General features: G+C 44.6%; 1 protein-coding gene across 1 annotated transcript in view; it reads left to right on the forward strand.

Moving 5' to 3' along the window:
* Positions 1-19,252, forward strand: part of DNAH5 (dynein axonemal heavy chain 5) — a gene marked incomplete at its 5' end in the record, with an annotated part of 254,247 nt that extends 234,995 nt beyond the window's left edge. Inside the window, 3 exons of the mRNA XM_084621096.1 lie at positions 3,267-3,419; positions 12,038-12,269; positions 17,153-19,252. Of these exons, the coding sequence (XP_084477222.1) occupies positions 3,267-3,419; positions 12,038-12,269; positions 17,153-17,304 (537 nt within the window). The 3' untranslated portion in view covers positions 17,305-19,252. The remainder of the gene's footprint in view (positions 1-3,266; positions 3,420-12,037; positions 12,270-17,152) is intronic.
* Between the last annotated feature and the right edge of the window lie 3,042 nt (positions 19,253-22,294).

Consider the following 22,294-nt stretch of genomic DNA (forward strand, 5'->3'; position numbering starts at 1 on the left):
ATGAAACAACATTAACTGGGATGACTTTAAGTGGGGAGTTACTGTACTCAGTAACAATATATTGAGCTCCCAGTGAAACCCCTCCATCCATATAGCTCAGGTTCCTGACCAGCCTTGCATATGACTTTTGTTTAGGTGATGGTTTCTATTGTTTCAGCTGTCTCTTTCCAGAAAGGAATTTAATAGCTTTCCAAAATTTATCCTGGATGAAGGGTGGCAGTTATGTCTACCAGCTTCCACAAGATTTCAGCCAACCCTAAGGATAATCGCATGAAGCCAAGATGATACTCATGTTGTTGCACAGTGTGTCCTTGAGCTTGCTGTTCTGGAACTTAACCATTTTCAGTGTTTTTATAATTCAAACTGATGCCAATCTATTGAAGACAGGGATTATCCTTAAATTCCCCCTCCCTCTCCCAAAAGATAGCAATAGCAGCTTCTTGCTTATGTTTTTGAGGCCTCTGAGGTCCTTTGGAATTATTCACTATGTGTATTTTGTTGACAGTCACACCAAAGCACCAACAGCAATGATAAAAAGATATATTTCACTGTGACATAGCTGGAACATAAGGGCTGAGGTAGCCTGAGTTACCTGTCCTGAACTTTGGAATAATCCTTCAAAGTTGGGGGCATGTGTTTTCTTATAATGGGCTTAATCACCTTTGTGATGGGAAAGGATACTGACCTATATCAGCGATTCCTGCTAAATTGACATACTGCCAAATACAAATGACACTTTTTCAAACATATAAACACCAGCTCACTTGCATTTCAGAATGTATTGCTCTTGATGTAAATGTTACCCATTGTCCTGTAGTGCTGTGGTGATAGAAGCTGATCTGGAATTAACTTAATCAAAACATGCCTGTGTGGTATTGATGCAGATATGGATGAATGCAGATACTTTCAGGTTCTATTAGGCTGATGTCTATTGGCTCAAAGGGAGACCAAGAAAAAATACTACTTGTGAACACAGTCACAGTGAGCTCTCAACAGCTGGACTTGACTAATGCTATTTAGACCTGGATTTCAATCCATATGAGCATTATTCATAATGTCTAAAGATTGACTTGAAAATAACTCACTGATAGTAGTAGTGAGTTCCACAAGTTATGCATTGCATAGAAAGTTATTTCCTTTTATCATTGTTAGCTACTTGCTTTCAGTTTCATTTACTATCTTCTTGTTCATATATTACGAGAGTCAAAGGAGTACTGATTTACCTTCTCTAAACCATTCACTATTTTAAACAAATGCTCCTATTTCTACAACATTGCAATACATTCTGAAATGCAAGTGAGCTGGTGTTTATATGTTTGAAAAAGTGTCATTTGTATTTGGCAGTATTTCAATTTGGCGGGAATCGCTGATATAGGTCAGTATCCTTTCCCATCACAAAGGTGATTAATCCCATTATAAGAAAACACATGCCCCAACTTTGAAGGATTATTCCGAAGTTCAGAACAGGTAACTCAGGCTACCTCAGCCCTTATGTTCCAGCTATGTTACAGTGAAATATATCTTTTTATCATTGCTGTTGGTGCTTTGGTGTGACTGTCAACAAAATGCACATAGTGAATAATTCCAAAGTACCTCAGAGGCCTCAAAAACATAAGCAAGAAGCCAAGCCTCCTTAATATGTTATGTTAAAAAACTATGCTAAATGCATGTTACTTAGGTGGCAAAGCCAAACACTCAGTAAGTGCCAGAACTAAGGTTGCCCGTGAAATCTTATTCATTCCTCATTGTGCACATCCATCCTGGACACTGAAAGGGGCAGAGTACCTGTGGAAAAAACAGACGTGATTGTGGAATTAACTTAATGCATTATGATTCCATCTTTAAATTTTCTGTGGAGTAGTCTGAGCATAAAATGGAAAAGCAGAGACTGAGTTCTAATCCCAGCCTGACGCTGGCTCCCTCTGTTAAATAACTTAGCTTCTCTGCCTCATCTTCATCTATCTCTGCTATGGAGGTATTTGGTATAGATCTTTGAAGATGGAAAATGCTATTCAAATACTATGTATTATCACTGCATAAGATTTTATTGAGACAGAGCCTTTTTAAGTCTGAAAATTCAGTCTTTTAGTGCCCAAGACAATTGTCAATTCTGTAAGTGACATGAAAGCAGCTTAATGAGTGTCTGATTTGTAGACAGCTTTATAGAAAAATGCAGTGCTTTGACATCTATGGATAAAAAGCACTTGTTAGGTATTGTTTTAAATGTGGAAGGGGTCGAACTGAGGTTAATTTGGCACCAATTATTACTGGCATTTAATAACTTTTGAGTTGTTTGCTTTGCAACCTAAATACTATTTGTTTGTATGTAATTTCCTAGATACTTTTATTAAAAAGATAAAGGCAAATTATTTTATATACAACAACCACCATCAGCAGGGTTGGAAAAGTAAGATTTAATCATTGCAACACAGACTGCTACCCTTTGAGATACTGGACTAACTAGCAACAAGAGAAGGCTGTTACCTAGAAAGGTGATTGGGCTTCTGGCATCATGTGCTGGAACCAGAGGGTGGTCAAGAGAAACTGAGGTAGGCTTTTTCCTCTACTCTGGGACTTGGAGGTGCTCCTGTACTCTGTGGTGCTTTCAGGGGAACTGCATTTTTTAAGGGCATATAACTTGGCCGAATTTGGGCAGATTTTCCTGGGGACTGCAGAAAGCACATACCTTACATGAGGTCCACCCACCTGCCAAATTTCAAGACCTTGTTCCGAAGAATGGGTATGTTACTATTGTTCAAAAAGAGGTGACAGAATTTTAACATAAGTAAAAAATAAAATAAAAAAATCCCTAGACTAGGTCTCAGAACAGACAATCCATTTTGACTGAAAGTTCAAAGAAAAACATTCAGCCTGAGAGAGACACTCAGCATGGAAACTTTCATCCCAAACAGTTAGTTTGATAAAGTTTTAATCAACTGAAATGTTGTCTTCAATGGGAAATGTCTGACCACCATAGCAACAGGTGTTGCTAGTAATCCTGTCTATAATAATGGCTATAGGGAGAAATTCTGGCCCTACTGAAGTCAATTGGATTTGTGTCATTGTCTTTAGTAGGGCCAGAATTTCACCCTGAGATTGGTAATTCCAAATTTAACATTTCAATAGTCGTGTAATAATATGTCCCTAATACTTTGGGATATTTTCATTGATATGATAAATTAATTTGCATTGCTGTGATTACAAAATGTTGAAAGTTCTAAACATCTCCCTCCCCTAAAAAACACCTCTTTTATACCTGTTTCTAGGGGTCTTGGGCTTCCAGCACTCTAGGTTTCTGGTTTACTGAACTTCTGGAAAGAAACCATCAGTTTTACTGCTGGATATTTGAGGGCCGACCAAACTGCTTCTGGATGACAGGGTTCTTTAACCCTCAAGGATTTTTGACTGCAATGAGACAGGTGAATAGTTTTATTTTTCTATTACCCTTTCAATAATATTCCTCCTTTATTATAGCTTGCATGGGAAGGCTGAGTGTGTGTGAGAGGGAATATTTTCTTTTGTGTATTGAACTCCTTTTCCCTCTTAGGGTTAGATTCTGCCTTTGACTACATTGGACATGTTAGAAGGGGAGCTAAGGGACAGCTGAAATCTCCAGGACAAATTTTTGCTATCTTAGCAGTCATACCTGCCATGTTACCCTTGAGTATGGTGCACTTTACTTCTACTCTTCTACTTCTACTTCATCTTCATGCCAAGGGCTGCCTTGGAGGGTCACTAGGAGGGAGTAGAGATCAGACATGGCAAACCCATGAAAAAAACACGGAAATTGGGCTTGTTTTTGGCTTAATTGGCTTGTGAGTTGCTTGTTGGCTAGTTTTTGGCTTGTAGCTTGTTTGGCTTGTTGCTTCTTTTTTTTGATCGGCTCCTGGCAAGGAGGGGCAAGCAGGGGCAAGAGTGGGGAGAGAGTCGGGGTGCACAGCAGGCCCACCACAGTCCCAGACTGCATGCCAGAGGGATCTAGTCACATAGAGTGTTGGGGTTCTTAGGGATTGTCTTGTTTTTGCCTTGTTTTGAAATGGGATTAGCTTGATTTCTGGCTTATTGTGAAAGTCAGGGTGCTTATTTACTGCATGAAAGTTGGCAACTGTGGTGGAGACCCTATGTTCTTCACTTGGGTTCTGAACAGCCCCTCTGTGAGGGTGCAAAGGGTAGGAAATCCTTGCACCCTTTTGTTCTTTCTCACTCTCACACAAGGTCTGCCCAGAGTCTAGCCCTTGTTCTCTGTCCTCTTCAGTGCTTAGCCCATCTGGAGTGTTTCCAGAAAAAATGAAGTTGGTCCTCTTTGTCACACCTGGAGGTCAGGAGTTGAAGCAGAGCAGCTGCTCTCAGTGAAGAATGTGAAATTGTCTGTATGGAAGAGATATGTGCAATCTGTGAACATGGTGGTTATTGTGTTTCTGGCTAAAGGGTTGCCTGGAAGTTAAATCAGTTTGAGCTAGCTTTGGATTGTAGGAACCTAAAAGCTACTGGGTGTAGACAGCCATACTCAGTTACTCAGTGGAGATATTAATTCCATTGAAGCATACCTCTTGGAATGTGGAATTAGGGTTTGGATAGCTGGGGGTATGGGGAATCTTTAGTTGGAAATCCCAGGACCTTTTAGGCAGGGAGAATCAAACAAAAAAAGTTTGAAATGCTTAAACTTGGAGGAGAGGTAGGTCAGAGGATCTGCAGAGAAACAGACTGGACCACAGACCCCTGATGTTGTGGCATCAGGGGTAAGTGGAGGCCAAACTGAGGTAAGACCATATGCATGTAGTCTTTTGTTATTTTAATCCTTGTCTCTCTACTTGTAATGTTCCTTTGAATAAATAAATCATAGTTGCTTTGAATAAGCTGTCCTAAGTCACTACCATTTCTGCTTCGAGCGATTGCTCATGTGTATTCCACAATAGGAGTGTGTGCTCGCCACGTGCACGTGAAGACTTTCCCCTAGCAATACCCGTAGTGGGGGAGCGCCCCCGGCAACCCCTAGAGTGTTGCCTGCCTGGCGTGGTATAAGGGGAGCTGCGCACTCCCCCCACCCTCAGTTTCTTCTTGCAGCCAGCGAAGGTGTGTCAGAACTGCTCTGCTCCAGCTTTGCTGTAGCTTGTCTCCAGAACTGTTCGGTTATTCAGTGTTAGTACCTGTAGTTAGTTAGCTATTCAGTTAATTTAGTTAGTCAGTGAGCCCAAACTGGGGCATGCCCCGCACCCCGGGGTTTAAGTCATGCGGCTCTTGTAGTTGTTCTCTGTCAAGAAGTGACCCGCATGCAGACTGTTTGCGCTGTTTGGGAGAAACCAATATCAGTGAAAGGTGCAAGATTTGCAAGTCGTTTAAGCCTCGGACCAAAAGAGAAAGGGACATTAGACTCCAGGCCATCCGACTCCAGGACGCCGTTCCGAACCAGTACCTGGCACCATGGCGTCGGTATGCAATGGAGTAGCCCGGCCCCTTCTGAACAGGCTGCTCCAGATGTCCAGATGCCATCCACGCCTGAAGCCCTCCAAGCAGCGTGGGATGTTGTGTCCATGTCGGCCCCACGCTCCAGAGGCAAGCCATTGGGATCTCCACAGTCGCCTCCGGCCCGGTACTGGTCTCGCTCGAGGGAATGTTCCCGATGCCATTCACCGCCCAGCGACCACCACCGCTCAGGGCAGAGTCCATGTGGATCACCGCTCGTCCTCAAGGAGCGAATATCGAGAGGCCCGCGGCGGGTATCACCAACAGTCCTTGTCTTGGAGGGGGTACTGCAGTGGGTCATGGCACAGTCGTTGATGCCTTTCCCGCTCAGACTCCCGCTCCAAGTCTCCACCAAGACATTGCAGCCCCAGGCGTCAATCGCCAGCTTCTCGCTGTCACGGGTCTGCCCATCGAGGCCATTCGCGGAGCAGCTGTTACGGTTGGTACCGGTCCTCCACATTGAGATCGCGGTCCCATGGCTGTAGTAGATCCCGGCACCGCCACTCCTCCCGGTCCAGAGACAGCAGCAGATCTTACACCAGCCCAGTCTCCATTGACAGCCGTCCTTCGATGGGTCAGGCCAGCCAACCCGAACAGCCAGTCCCGCTGTTGCCACAGCAGGTGCAGTAGCACCGAGTGTCGTGGCCAGCCCAATGGTACCAGCGGGCACCGTGGCCTCCAGCAAAGCCCCTGGTGGGAGCTCGTTCTGTGGCCGGAGCTTCGGAAGCACCGTCGGCCTCCCTCTCCAGACCCCCGAGAAAGGAGTCGGTGGGACGTACATCCTCAGCACCATGCCCGGAGTCCAACCAGGTGGTGGACCCTCCAGTGCTGGCTGATACCCAGAGCACTGCACCGGCCTCCTCGCCCCGCCCGGAGAAGGTGATTGCAGCCCGCCCCCCTCTGCCCTGCAGGAGGCCTTCAGGGCCCACCAAGAAGTCTTAAAGAGGGTGGGAGCAAGCCTCCACCTCCAAGCAGAGGAGATGGAGGAGCCCTCAGACTCCCTATTTAACATGTTGTCCCCATCAGCCCTGGGTAGGGTGGTCTTGCCTCTCCATGAAGTGGTGGCTAAGATTTCAAATGCCCTGTGGCAAACACTGGCCTCGTTGGCCCCTAAAAAGGCGGAACGCAAGTACTTTGTACCCACTAAAGGGCATGAGTACCTGTATACCCACGCAGCGCCCAACTCTCTGATGGTTGAGTCGGTCAACCACAGGGAATGGCAGAATCAGCCAGCCCCGACCCCAAAGAACAAAGACTCTCGGAGACTGGACTCCTTCGGAAGGAACATTTATTCATCTTTGAGCTTCCAGTTACGAGTGGCAAATCATCAAGCTCTCCTGGACCGGTACGAATTCAATCTGTGGCGCTCCCTGCCCAAGTTTGAGGACTCCCCCCAGGAGCGCAATAGGAAGGAATTCAGGGCACTAGTGGAGGAAGGGACAGTAGCCGCTAGGGCAGCGTCGGATGCTGCAGACATGGCTGCATGATAAATGGCCTCCACGGTGTCCGTGAGATGGGCGTCATGGCTCCTGCTCTCTGGGCTGTCCAGCGAGGCACAGTCCTCCATGCAGGATCTCCCATTCGATGGGAAGGCTCTGTTTGCGGAGGAAACAGATACAAGGCTGCATGGCATGAAAGACTCTCGCATGACCCTCCAGACTCTGGGCCTCTATGTCCTGGCTCCGGCAAAACCTAAGTTCAAGCCGCAGCAGACTCCTGCCCAGGCCACCCTCCCGAAGTGTGAGGCTGCCCATAAGAAGCAGCGGGACTATAAGAGATGCCCTCAAAGGCAGTCTCGGCCTGTCCCCCAGCCTGGGTCGTCCAAGGGCAAGCAGGTGGGGAAAAGGCATTTTTGACAGGACGCTCATGGGCACCCCGCCAATCCTCACCAGGGATCCACCCCCTATAAAGCTACCCTTCTCCAACCGGTTGTGTGCTTTCCTCCCGGAATGGTCGCAGCTAACCTCGGACCGATGAGTTCTCAACGCCATCTCCTGGGGTTACACCCTCCAGTTTACTTCCTCCCCGCCCAACCACCCCCACCCCGTCTCTCTTCGGGGACCCCTCGCACGAAGCTTTGCTCGAGCAGAAGGTGGGGGGCCTCCTAGGACTAGGAGTGATAGAGGCAGTGCCTGAGGAGTTCATGGGCAAGAGGTATTACTCCCATTATTTCCTTATCCCAAAGGACAAAGCGGGGCTTAGGCCCATCCTGGATCTGCAAGGTCTGAACCAGTACATGGTGAAACTCAAGTTCCGCACTGTCTCCCTGGCCTCCATTATCCCCTCCCTGGATCCCAGGGACTGCCCTCGATCTACAGGACACGTACTTCCACATCCACATATTTGAGGGGCACAGGCGCTTCCTCTGTTTCGTGATGGGACAGAATCATTACCAATTCACGGTCCTCCCATTTTGTCTGTCCACAGTCCCCAGGGTGTTTACAAAATGCATGTCGGTGATAGCGGCCTACCTTGGATGGCGAGGGGGTCCAGATATTTCCCTATATGGACGATTGGCTTGTCAAGAGCACCTCCTAGTCACAGGTGAGGGATCACATGGCGCTCCTCCTGTCCATGTGCACCGCCTTGGGCCTGTTGGTAAACAACACCAACTCCACATTAGTCCCGGTCCAACGCATAGAGTTTATCGGGGCGCTCCTGGACGCAGTGTCAGCCAGGGCCTCTCTCCCGCCAGACAGATTCGAGATCCTGAAAGGTCTCATCGACTTGGTTACAAGGTTCCCGGTGACAACAGGCAGAGTTTTTCTGCAACTCTTGGGTCACAAGTTGGCATGCATATACGTGGTCCGTCATGCCAGACTCAGGATGACACCCCTCCAGCTCTGGTTGGCCTCAAAGTTCTGTCAGGCCATGGACAGGATGGACAAGGTCCTCACCATGCCGGACTCTGTGATCACCTCCCTACCATGGTGGTCCGCCCCAAACAACATGCTCCAAGGAGTCCTATTCAGGGCCAGGGCCCTGTCGTTGAAGCTGGTGTCCGATGCATCGGACCTGGATTGGGGGTCCTATGTGGGGAACTCTCAGATCCAAGTTCTGTGGTCAGCTCAAGACCCGACCCTACATATAAACATCAAGAAGCTCAGGGCGGTGCGGCTGGTGTGCATGGCCTTTTGCTCGCACCTGGAGGGTAAGGTAGTCAGGGTCCTCACGGACAACACAGCCTCAATGTTCTATATCAACAGGCAAGGTGGGGCCCGATCCTCTGCCACAAAGCCCTCAGGCTGTGGGACTTCTGTATAGCCCACAACATCCACCTGAAGGCTTTCCACCTACCTCCTGGAATGAGAGGATGGATTGCTTGAGCAGGGACTTTTCCTTGCAACACGAGTGGTCCCTCCACTTGGAATTGACCCACCAGCTCTTGCAAAGATGGGGAACTCCCCAGGTTGACCTATTCAAGACTCGGCAGAACCAGCGATGCCCCTGGTTCTGCTCCGGGGGGGTCTGGGAAGGGGCGCTATCTCCTATGCCTTTCTCCTGTCCTAGTAGGGCCAGCTTCTCTACGCCTTTCCCCCCATTCCCTCTAATCAGCAGGGTCCTGGAGAAGGTAGACAGACAAGGCCTGGGTCCTCCTGATTGCCCCGGCGTGGCCCAGACAGCACTGATATGGGACTGTCACGGGCCTGGCGGTAGTTCCGCCGTGGCCGTTGCCACTCCGCCCAGACCTGCTCTCTCAGGACCAGGGCTGCCTCCTCCATCCCAGCCTCGTGGCGCTTCACCTCACGTTGAGGCTGCTCAGTGGTTAGGCGGAGAGGAAAGGATGTGCTCAGAACAGGTTCAGCGCATCCTCCTTGAAAGTAGATGGCCCTCCACTCGCTGCGCTTATTTGGCGAAGTGGTTCCGGTTCTCTAGGTGGGCGGTGGACCAGGGTGTCTCCCCAGTGGCTGCCCCACTCCAGATTATCCTTGATTACCTCCTGCACCTGAGGGCCCAGGGCTTGGCGCCCTTGTCAGTCAAGGTACACCTGGCAGCCATATCGGCCTTCCATCCTCCGATGCAAGGGCACACGGTATTTTTCTGTGCTATGACTGGCTGGTTCTTTTAGGGTTTGGACCATCTTTTTCCGTACTCTAGACCCCTGGTCCCACACTGGGACGTAAACATGGTGTTGTCTCATCTCACGGGGCCCCCGTTTGAACCACTGACCACATGCTCCTGGTCTCACCTCTCATGGAAGGTGGCCTTCCTGGTTGCAATCGGATCAGACAGGTGAGTCTCAGAGCTCAGGGCCCTGACCTCCAAGCTGCCGTACATGGTCTTTTATAAGGACAAGGTCCAGCTCCGCCCACACCCTGCGTTCCTCCCAAAGGTGGTCTCTGCCTACCACATGGATCAGGACATTTTCCTACCAGTCCTCTGCCCCAAGCCTCACACATCCAGTGGGGAGTGCCATCTCCACATGCTCGATGTGCGGCAGGCTCTGGCTTTCTACTTCGAGCGGACCAAGTCGTTCAGAAAGTCCTCGCAACTGTTCATCGCCTCAGCTGAGTGCGCGAGGGGCCAGCCGATTTCCACTCAGCGGCTTTCCATTTGGATCACTTCATGCATCCGCTCCTGCTATGAGCTGGCGTGTGTCCCCCCGCCACCCATTGTGAGGGCACACTCGACTTGGGTGCAGGCCTCGTCAGCTGCCATCTTGGCCCACATCCCCATCCAGGACATTTATAGGGCTGCCACGTGGTTTTCGGTTCACACGTTCACCTCGCACTATTGTCCCCCAAACCAGGGATGACACCGGGTTCAGCAGGGCTGTCCTCTGTTCTGGGAACTTGTGAACTCCTACCCACCTCCAACAGATATAGCTTGGAATCACTATTGTGGAATACACATGAGCAATCACTCGAAGAATAAAAGACAGTTACCTTTTCCGTAACTGGTGTTCTTCAGGATGTGTTGCTCATGTCCATTCCACATCCCACCCTCCTTCTCCTCTGTCAGAGTTGTCTGGCAAGAAGAAACTGAGGGTGGGGGGGCGCGCAGCTCCCCTTACAGCGTGCCAGGCAGGCGCCACTCCAGGGGTTATGGGGGGTGCTCCCCCCCGTACGGGTACTGCTAGGGGGAAAGCTTCCGGCACCAGTGCTCATTACAGAAAAGGTAACTGTCTTTTCATGCTGGTAGTCCTAAGCACCTAGAGAGAATTCTGTAGCAGGGTCTGAAACGCTTGCAAAGGTAATACAATTCTTGCATACAGGAGATGCTGTAACCTGGTGATTCAGCTTAAAAGTGGGGTGAACTGCGGGGTTCCACTCTTGAGAAGAGTGCAGATTTAGGTGTATCACTTGCAAAGGATGCCTATGGGAGTGAATGAAAGAGAGGTCAAAAGTACAATGCACCCCTGCACTGTTAACATACTTTATTGCCTTTCTCCAGATCTGAAAGCTGGTAAGTAATCACTTTCCTCAGCAAGTATCTCCCCAAATCAAACAACCAGATGATATAAGAGGCTTTTATTATAAGGTATGTTAGAAAAATCTTGGAATCAGCAATGACCTTTTAAAATATACAGTGTAGATAATACACACAAACTGCACGCTTTAAGAAAAATTAAACACAAGTCAAATCTCGAAGGTTACCATGTTCCATTTTGTGCCTGGTTTATGGCAGAAAGTCTCCTTCCAGCCTTATATAGTGGAGTGACACATTTCATGCCCCAGAAAGGACAGAGTTCTCCAATAACAGAACTGCATGTAGTTCCAGAGAGTACATAAGCATGTTGATTTAGGACTCTTTTACTCAATGATTATATGTTCACTTAATGTTCCCACTCTTCCAGGAAGCAGTCACTCTTAATGTTCGCACTCAGATAAGCCAGTTAGCCATATCATTGACTGGATGTTTTATGGCTCTCCTCCTAAGTCATAGTACTTACATTAATGAGTTATAATGTTACAAATATAAAATGGAAAATCACACATACAGATAAATTAGTTCAGACCTCTTTTTAATAATATATCATCCAGGAAAAATCAGCCTAAATAGTCAGACTATTTTTTGTATGCTGTCCTGACCTTTAAGATAAGCTACCTTTCCCAGACCTGAGGAAGAGCTCTGTATAAGCTTGAAAGCTTGTCTCTTTCACCAGCATAATTTGTTCCAATAAAAGATATTACCTCCCCCACCTTGTCTTTCTAATATCCTCTGACCGATACAGCTACAACACTGCAAACTGACCTTTAAAAGGCAGACTTGTTTAACTCTGGTACCTTCTTACTGCATTTTTCATTATTTATTTATCTGGAAGGGAAAATGAATCTAAAAATGACTTGTGTCTCAAAAGTGAATTTTTTTTGGAGGGACAAGAGTTGTTGGCAGCAAAATACTTAATTTGCTATGAAATGAACACCCTGCTGCTCAACTAGAGGGAAATAATGCTGCTTTAATCATAGAGAGTACTGAAAAAAAGGTAAATGTTTGCTTTGATGATAATTTAAAGTAATTACTTTTGTGAAAATGCAGTTCAAGGATGGCCCTTTATGCACTGAAATCATTGTCTGAAATCATAGGCCCTCTTCAAAATTTTACCCATAGTCTTCATTGTTGCTTTGAATAGGAAATAACTCGAGCCAACAAAGGGTGGGCACTTGACAGTGTAGCACTGTGCAGTGAAGTCACCAAGTGGATGAAGGATGACATCACAACTCCTCCCCCTGAGGGCGTCTATGTATATGGACTCTATCTAGAAGGAGCTGGTTGGGACAGAAGAAATTTAAAAATCATTGAGTCTAAGCCCAAGGTGCTCTTTGAAATGATGCCTGTCATACGGATTTATGCAGAGAACAACAGTAAGTGACTAGCTTCAGGTTATGCTGTATTTATAGCAGCTTAATTTTAATTTGTTTTACATATACTTGACCAATTGTTAATAATTATTCAGAGCATAGGGGTGTTATGTTATTGCCTATCCATAATGCCATATATATATATATCAGTAGATCCTAGAAGCCCCCACAAAATATAATTATAATATATTATATTTTGGGGGGGCTTCTAGGATCTACTGGAATACAATCAGGATTTGAAGTCGTATCTCATGAATAGTAATAGATGGTCCCTGCCTTGAAAACTGACCCTCTAATTAGGTTATAAACATATGTCACAATACTGTTGTTGTTGCTGTATTTTTGGAATATATGCAATTACAAATGATTCCTAACCTTCTTTACCTCTGGAAGACTGTAGCATTTTGTCTTCCACTTCCAATACGCTTAACCATTATATTACATATTTCTCAGTGTATAACAAAATGTATGTTTAAGACTCAGGATTCTGGTCTACCCCAGTAGTGGTGTTGCAGCATAACAGTGGAAGCAAAAACCATTTTATCTCCTCCCTACACAGTTTTTTGGACTACTTAAAATGCTGAAGTGCGTTGTAAATGAAGTAGGAATCCTTTTTTTCATTGAATATTTGTCTGATAGTCCAAAATATCAGTGGAGCTACATGTATAACTTAGGCTTCTTTACAAGAATGAAGCTCCAAACTCTGCAGTAGGGTTGTTAGGGCTGACCCTAGACCAAAGGGCGCCCCCAGCAAGGAGCGTCTTCGGCACCTCCCCTCCTCCATTTGTTAAACATTTGAATACCTTATTTTTTATTGCATTTGTATTCCATTTCATGACTTTGATGCATGATTTGCATTCATGATTTATCCCTGTCATATAAGACGATAAATTTGCATGCTAGAATCTGTAAATCGGTATTTATTATAAGTCCTCCCCCCAAAAAAAAGTTTCCTCTAAGCTTATAGAAACTTTTTAATGTTAAGAGTAACTTAAATGTACTAACATTAGGTAATTGAACTATGCACCAATATTGGGTGGACCAGAGTTATAGTGTTACAGTAGGTGATAGTAACAAATCTTACTGTAAATGGTATCTTTTCACTGTGACTAATGTTGGGAGTGAAGTCCATTATTATGGTGTAGTCCTTTGCTTTGTTGATCCGTATCAATATGTTATCAAGCACCTTCCTTGCCATAAGGTCGGTCAATTATCCTTGAATTGTTTTGCTGCACTAATCATAGAATCATAGAATATCAGGGTTGGAAGGGACCCCGGAAGGTCATCTAGTCCAACCCCCTGCTCGAAGCAGGACCAATTCCCAGTTAAATCATCCCAGCCAGGGCTTTGTCAAGCCTGACCTTAAAAACCTCTAAGGAAGGAGATTCTACCACCTCCCTAGGTAACGCATTCCAGTGTTTCACCACCCTCTTAGTGAAAAAGTTTTTCCTAATATCCAATCTAAACCTCCCCGACTGCAACTTGAGACCATTACTCCTCGTTCTGTCATCTGCTACCATTGAGAACAGTCTAGAGCCATCCTCTTTGGAACCCCCTTTCAGGTAGTTGAAAGCAGCTATCAAATCCCCCCTCATTCTTCTCTTCTGCAGGCTAAACAATCCCAGCTCCCTCAGCCTCTCCTCATAAGTCATGTGTTCTAGACCCCTAATCATTTTTGTTGCCCTTCGCTGGACTCTCTCCAATTTATCCACATCCTTCTTGTAGTGTGGGGCCCAAAACTGGACACAGTACTCCAGATGAGGCCTCACCAATGTCGAATAGAGGGGAACGATCACGTCCCTCGATCTGCTCGCTATGCCCCTACTTATACATCCCAAAATGCCATTGGCCTTCTTGGCAACAAGGGCACACTGCTGAGTCATATCCAGCTTAATGGTTCATAGCTTCTTTATGAAGTCCTCAAAGTAGGTGTTCACGCATGACATCGTCATATTTCCCAAGGAGCTCTACTAAACCGTAGAAATTACTAATATGTTCAGTGAACAACTTATCCGACAAGCCCCGGAAAGCCAAATTATTCTTTGCAAGGAAAAGGGTAATTGAGATCAGATGCTGTAGCATGTTCCTCCAGTGTTGGATTTCTACATTAATAATGCACTGGTTTTCTGCGTCTATGCATTTGTTCAGCTTGAGCCTAGACTTGACCTCCATCCATTTGGAGTAGGCTGTAAAATGGCCAGTTGTTGCTTTTCATGTTGCTTCAGAGCATCAACTAAGTTATGCAAGTAATTGTACCTAGAAAGAACAAGCAATGATTTCACATTTTTGTCAAATATTTTGCAACAAAAACAGAGCGCCTTGTGAGATGATTTTGAGTAAATTAGCCAAAGCTGATTCAGTTTCTTAACGTTTTCAAGCACTCTTTTGCAGTTTGACTTTGAGAAGTGTTGCTTCTGCTCATTTATTAGAAATGTCATATCCTCAGTTTTGCCGAGCCTGTTCAAAATTGTACAATAAATATCGGCACAGTTTAGGATCGCCAGCCATAAAGCAGGATCTGATGCATAGATTTGTGGTGTGCAGTTTTTCTCACTGCTGTTTCTGTCACCATGAGAGGCTGATTCTTTTTTATTGTTTCTCTCCTTTTCATGTGAGCCACATTCTTCTTTGTCATCAATCTCCTTTATGCCGCCATTCCTTCTCTTCAGGTAAATCTGCTAATTTCTTAGAAATAGGACTGCTATCATTTACGCTTCGCTCCTCAATTTCTTCTGCACTGGGACGATCACTGTTGCCTAAAGCCCAGTCTATGTTGTTCTGTTCCAGATATTTTCCCCTCAAATTTGTCCCTTGCTGCAAACTAGATTGCAACTGAGCTTTTTGGTTCCTATACTGAACTCCTGAAGGCTTCTTCGAGGGCATCTTTTATTTTCTACAGGAGAAAACACAGTATAAGGAGAGCAAAAGTCTATGTTCTGCAGTGGTAGAAAGTCATCAAACATTACATGTTAAGCATGGCAAAAGAAGTGACAGTAGTTCTTTTATATTGTTGCGTAGATAGGGGTTTGATAGATATCTCTGGCGTCTCATTAAATATGTCCTTTTTTAGTCGCTAATTACACTCTTCAAGTTTTAAAACACAAGTACACTTTCACAATTACACAGTAAAGCAAAGTTCACAGTATCACAGCTGGGCTCTCACGTCACTTCACTTCATTCTTATATCTTACTGACTGACTGGAGACTCCCCACCCCTTATATACCCACGAGGGCATGGCTGACAACATCCTAAGAGATTCAAGGAAAAGGTAGTTTTCAGAAAGTTGGGAAGGTTCCATGAGATTCCACAGAGGTCCAGAACATTCTGGTTAGTGAAAAATTAATCCACATATGGAATACCTGAAACATTTTTCTTCAAACATTCTATTTTCCCTTTTGTTGCTAACAACAAAACCAGCACCCTGAGCCCAGCAACCTAGGTAGTTGCCTTGATTACCTGCCCCTAAATCTGGCCCTGAGAACACATGCTAGTATTCACATGGTAGTATTCATTCTGAATACTACAGGAATGAACTGATTTAACAACGTTCTTAGGAACCACTGTGTTATACCTAGGTGTTGATTGTACACATAAATGCCGCAACCCTGATGTTCTGTGGAGGGGATTTGCTTGAGCAAACAGAAGCCAAGTGAAAGGATAGAAAAGAGCTAGTGAAGGATGACATTTGGGGTCACCAAAGAGGAAAAGACATGTCAGAATAGAGTGCAGACTAACAAGCTGGAGAACAGAAGTCGAGGCCATTCTGCTTTGTGGAACTGAATTTTTAATGTTTGCAAATAAAGGAGGCAGTAGGAAATCAAATCCCACAGAAAACAGCTGAAAACATATCAAATCATTTAGCTGTTAGAGACAGTCTGCTTACAGGCTATGTTTCCTGTGCTTTGCTATCAGAATTCCATGTTTGTAGCTTATCTTCTCTGACAGTACGTGGCATGCTCTTTTTGTGTATGTCATTTGCTTAACCAAGTGTAACATTCCAAATGCCTATAATATGCAGTTTATCAGTATTTTCAGTATAAATTACTATTTGCAGGAGCTTACAGCCTAACCATAAAAATTATTTCAAACTGATTGACACACAGGATCTCAGCCTGGGAACAATTTAACACTAAATTGAATGAATCTGTTTAGCACAGTTTGAACTCTACAGATGTTTGGGAAGAAAGAAATAGAAGTCTTATTATCATAAACTGTATTACTTACAAAAAGACAATTTGATAGACAAATAAGGCTCTGATCCTGTAAGCTGAAAACAATCATTATTATATTAAAAAGCAAATTAAAAACCAGCTGAGATACTGAATTACAAACACTTATATAGTAATCAAACCTGGAATATTTTGTCCCAGTTTTACAGTGAAGAATATCGGTTGACAATGTATACTTCTGCAGCGTGTGTAAATAATTTAATTGTACTGAAAAAAATCTCTTACTAATGGTATTTCAAAATAGATTAATAGATTTTAATAAGGTAATTTTCACATCTTGATGTGTCAGCATGAAACATTCAAAAATAGAAAAGTTGAGTGGAAGGGTGAACCTGCCAGCATCCTAGTCACTGCAGGGTGCTCATTTAAACTTCTTACTCTGTCAAAGTACTGTAGTTTAATACTAAATCCCAAACTTACAAGAGCTCCGCATGGTACTGTATGTGATATGTTTTGAAAATAGGAGCAAAAAAGTGAGCAGTGTGTTATTAACTGAACTTCCTTTGCTTTTGTTGAGAAGAGCTATCTGCTACTGAACTTTGACTTGATGTATTTATATTTCTGTTAAGGTTGTGCTCTGCTCTCTAACATCCTATCTGTTCAGCCTCATTTCCCAGGGCATCTTTTCATGTGTGTTTTTTCCTCCATCTTCCTAGCTTCAAAAGATCCTCGTCTGTACTCATGTCCAATCTACAAAAAACCACTTCGAACAGACCTGAATTACGTTGCTGCTGTGGACCTTAAAACCGTCCAGCCTCCAGAGCATTGGATACTGCGTGGTGTAGCACTTCTGTGTGATGTCAAGTAATGTTAAATCAATCTTCACTTTCCCCCTCAGTGTTTCTCACCAGGATTTTAAGAAATTTTTTTCTGCACATAATTTTAACATGAACATTAATGAGGAATGAACCTGATGATGGATCACAGATTTTTCTTTTTGGTAGTTGTCCTCCTCCTGTATTCCACTCCCGCTTTATCTATTAGAAGTTAGTTAGTGGGCTAAAGACATGTACTAAAAGATAAGCCTCTTGGGACTGGATGGCTCAAGTGACTGACTATACCCCCTCCTTGTCACCTCTCAGGGCTTGTTTTCACTAGAAAATTGGGTCATTTGAACAAATGCTGTGTTAAACACAACATTGCCATGACTGTAAATGGGCTGGCTATCTTAAGCATTGTCAGCTGGTCATGGCTAATGCTGTCCTTCCAGCCATGCTTATCTGCAACTAGATTAAAGTGTTAAGCACACAAGTCCTGTCAATGCTGACAGCTAAGGTGTGTTAAACATTGTGTCAGTTAGCACAACTCCTCAATATCGTTTTCCAAATTACTCAGTTTTCTAGTGAGGACCAGTCTGAATCCGGCCCTAGGTCAGTGGTAAATGCAAAGTGGTATGCAGTCTGATTGCTGCTTGGTGGTTTGTGTGAAATGACTTGGTAGCGTCAGTCCAATTCCTACCTGGACAGGTGTGCAAATCACAGAGGCTATCACCCTAACAAATATGAATCTCATGGGAGTCTCAGCAGAGAGGGTAAAAATGGAATGGGCATTCATTTTTTTAGCACCTAGAGGTAGGGAGGCTGTTAGTTCAGTGTGGGAAGCTAGCATTTCCTCCTTATGCCTTACTTAACATACGACTTCGCTGTCATTCTGGCTCAGTAATGCACTAAATTCATTTAAAAATTGTTTACCAGAAAAGTCTTATTTTCTATTCTGAGAACTGTGGGCCATGAGTATTTGGAGTATTCTCATAAAACCAGAACTAGGGGTCCCAAATTAAATTAATAGGCAACAGGTTTAAAACAAACAAAAGGAAGTATTTCTTCACACAACGCAGAGTCAACCTGTGGAACTGTTTGCCGGAGGATGTTGTGAAGGCCAAGACTATAACAGGTTTAAAAAAAGAACTAGATAAATTCATGGAGGATAGGTCCATCAATGGCTGTTAGCCAGGATGGGCAGGGGTGGTGTCCCTACCCTCTGTTGGCCAGAAGCTGGGAATGAGTAACAGGAAATGGATCACTTGATGATTACCTGTTCTGTTCATTCCCTCTGGGGCACCTGGCACTGTCCACTGTCGGAAGACAGGATATTGGGCTAGATAGACATTTGGTCTGACTCAGTATGGCCGTTCTTATGTTGGAGGGAAAACTTTATGCAGGGTACCAACATTAAGGCCACCATTGTTACCTTTGCTTTGCTCTCATTTTGCAGCATTTTGCTTTCATGTCCCCTCCTTTTCTATCTTCCTTCCTTTTTTTCTGCCTGTCTTACTGCAGCCTTGTTGACTTTTCATCTACCATAGAAACATTTCACAGTGGGAGCTGGCTGCAGGGAGAAATGTAGGCAATACTAGTCAGTTGCACTCTGTCTTCACATATAAAGTGCCTTTGTTTTTCAGCACAGAGCTATTGGATCTTTGTTGAGGCTGGTCAGTTGTCTCATGGTAGTCTGCAATAGATCAAGGTCACATGTGGGAGACTACTGCTTCAGTAGTGGCAGGAGCTCTAATACATAACAGGATGGGCCAACAGTGCACAGTGGATCTGCCTTACATAAATGCTTTGGGAGAAAAAGCAGGTTTTCATTTCAACACAAGGAAGCATTTGGTGGAGGTTTGATTCTGTTTTTGTTTCAGTAGATACATAATTTGATCTTATATAAAAATGTAAAAAATATTGCATCTCTTTTCATTGATGGTCTAAGGACAACCTTTCACAGTATTACAAAACAAGTATTAAAAACCTATTTTAGAATGGTTGTATTTGGTGTTTTAATGGGGAAGGGATACTTGTAACATTTCACTTCTATAATACAATCACACTGTTTCACTTCAAAAATGTACATTATTAATTTACTAATATCTTAAATGTTAGTCGATATTCAATAACTCGGAGGAACCTGAATGTATTTTATTTTTTGCAATATTTCATGGTGTAGTGGAATCTCTACGGGCAAGGCTGCTAGAGATCCCTAATACTTCAGTCACACTGTCTGTGTATTAATATGGCTGTGTGTAGATTGTATCTGCAACACGCTCAACTATAGGAGGATAAAAGGATTAATATTGCACTGCTGCAATATTAGTACATGTAAGTATGATTCTGAACCCCCTCCATCCTAAATCCTTCGATTTATTTAAACACTTGTACTGGCCAGAGCATAGTTAAGGGAAATGCTTACAAACTTGGCAATTTCTGGCTGTTTTATTTAACATTGTTAGCATCATGAAACTTTAGAACTCAGTTATGCAAACAAGAAGCATGAAGTTGGGTGGTGATGTAACTTTCATTTTTTGACTACTAGAGAATCTAACTCAGTTTTCGGTATCATGTTTTTCCTCTTTCCTATCACCTTTGCTGCTTCTTTTCAAGCTCCACCTCCTTGCACTTTGTCTCCTTCTAGTCAATACCCTCCTCTCCTCATTCTTTATCCCCTTCCCCAGTCTTCCATCTCCCTCCTGTTCTGCTCTACTCTTTTGCTGTTCTCTCCTCCCTCTTAATTATGTTTGGTTTTGCTGAACATTTTTTTTTTGCTGCACACCATATACATGATCTACAATAACAGCTAAGTTAGTGTTCAACATCAATAGTGTATATAGACAAAGGAAAAACAGAAAATGTGTATTCTGAAGTGATTTGAAATTGTTGAGGTGAATATGGTTTGTGAAGCATGCAAATAGGTAACATAAGACTTCGATGGCCTTTCCTTATAAATTGAATAATTACTCATATATCCAAACACAAGGAAATGAGTTTAAGGAGCATTAACCAGCACCTCAAAAGCCAGCAGAGGAAGGGAGAAAGGAGGGAGAGGGAAGAAGGAATGCTTCCAGCTTTTAACTAATTTCTATGGCCAGACTTGGGTTTTGCGGTGTTGGCCGCAGAATCGTGGTAAGCCATGCACATTGGGTAAGGGTTTGTAGCACTAGCAACATGCTTATAATCTGTTTTAACAGTTAGCTTTAATTATGTACCCCTGTGCTGTGCTTTAAATAAAACAAAACCTTTCTGGACTTCATACACCTCTCACGTTGATGTAAATCAGGAGCAACTGCATGGTAGTCAATGGACTTGTTTAACTCAGGGAATCCGCCCCTCCATTTCCTAAATTTTTGCATGTTTAGCACGTAACTTTTGTCGCTGTCACTGTCTTTTCCTGCAAGCTTCTCATCTGGGCAGGTGGACAGTAATTAAATGCATAATTCTGCTTAATGCCCCAATTTTGCCTTGAGATCCTTTAGTGCATGTTGGGAGGATGTCAACTAGAAGCAGAAGATTGTTTCCACAACAAGATAATGCTGTGAGCGTGAAAGATCAGAGTAAGACACTGTGAATAGAGAACAGCTTGAAATTACTGCTTGCCCAGCTTTGTTGAAATTCATTTTCCAGAAATCCTTCCAGGAGATCTAGACAGATAGTCACAATGTGGGAAAAGTGTGTGGAAGAGACTGTTCTTTGAGTGATGGTCCCAGTTGTATTCCACTGATGGTTTACAGTTTGTCTTGTGATTCTGTCCGAGACAATGAAGAGAGGGGTGGACTGACCGCGTCTCCAATTCCTTCTCACTGTCCCATGGTTTGGGTCAGAACTTCCATTGTCCTTGTCTGTGACACGCTTTTAAATAAGATAAGGTGCATAGTTTTACCTGTTTTGTAGAAGTTTTGCCAGCTTTATTGTAGTTTTAGTACTTAGTTTAGATAGCTTTAGGTTTGTTTGTTTTTTTTACTACCTCTCCAGCCCAGATACCCATGTGCAGGTACCAGACTATGCCCAGAACTCTGGGCTTCAAACTCTGCACCTCTTGCCTGTGCTCCTTGTCGGTCAGTGATGACTACAAACACTGCCTCTACCACTTGGGGGAAGCTTATGTCGTATCCAGGTACAGTACTTGCCAGTCCTCCCCCACACACACCCAAGAAGGCTCTGCCCTTTTCCCCCAAGAGCACCTCATGGAGCTTGCCATGAGACCTCACTCGGACCCAGGGTTGGGAACACCCCCTGTACATCAGCCTGACACAGCGGGGAGCGCACCTCCCACTGCCGCATCCAAATTCGGAGCCAGCGCAACCACCCCATGGACCCCTTGACGGGGCCTAGTCGGGAGGTAAGGAAGCATACTCATAAGCATGGGACTAAAGCTATGGCTGCACTAGAGAGCTTATAGCGGTGCAGTTGCATCGATGCAGCAGCACCGCTGTAAGCTCTCTACCGGAGCCGCTCTAAGTGGATGGGAGAGAGCTCTCCCGTCGACTTAATCCACCTCCAGTGAGCGGCAGCAACTGTGACAGCGGGAGAAGCTCTCCTGCTGACATAGCATTGTTTACACTGGTGCTTAGGTCGATGTAACGTATGTTGCTCACAGGGGTGCAACATAAGGTATACTGACGTAAGTGGTAGTATAGACACAGCTTAAGTCTTCCTCTAAGCCAGATGGACGCTCTTCCCATATGTCTGAGGCATGGGGACAGAGCACATGCTAAGTCCCATAGCATGAGAAAAAGTCCCACAAGCAATGGGATCTGGTGGTTCTGAGCACCAATCTATCGGTACCGCCATCACCAGCACCCCCCAAAATGCAGGATCCTCCTGTTCCAGGACAGACCACAGCACTGGTACCGGTACCTGGAAGAAAAGAGTGCTTCTTACATTGGGGAGATCCGGCACCATAACTGTGCCTCAGGACATGTTTGCCTTGCTGGACCCGGAGGCACTTCGTCCGTTATCCCTCCACTTCTTGAGAAATCATATCTCCATCACGGGCTATGCCTGCGGTATGTGACCCCTCACTATCAGCAC

The sequence above is a fragment of the Lepidochelys olivacea genome (assembly GCF_965140295.1).
Source record: "Lepidochelys olivacea isolate rLepOli2 genome assembly, chromosome: 2".
In the NCBI taxonomy this organism is placed as follows: Eukaryota; Metazoa; Chordata; order Testudines; family Cheloniidae; genus Lepidochelys; species Lepidochelys olivacea.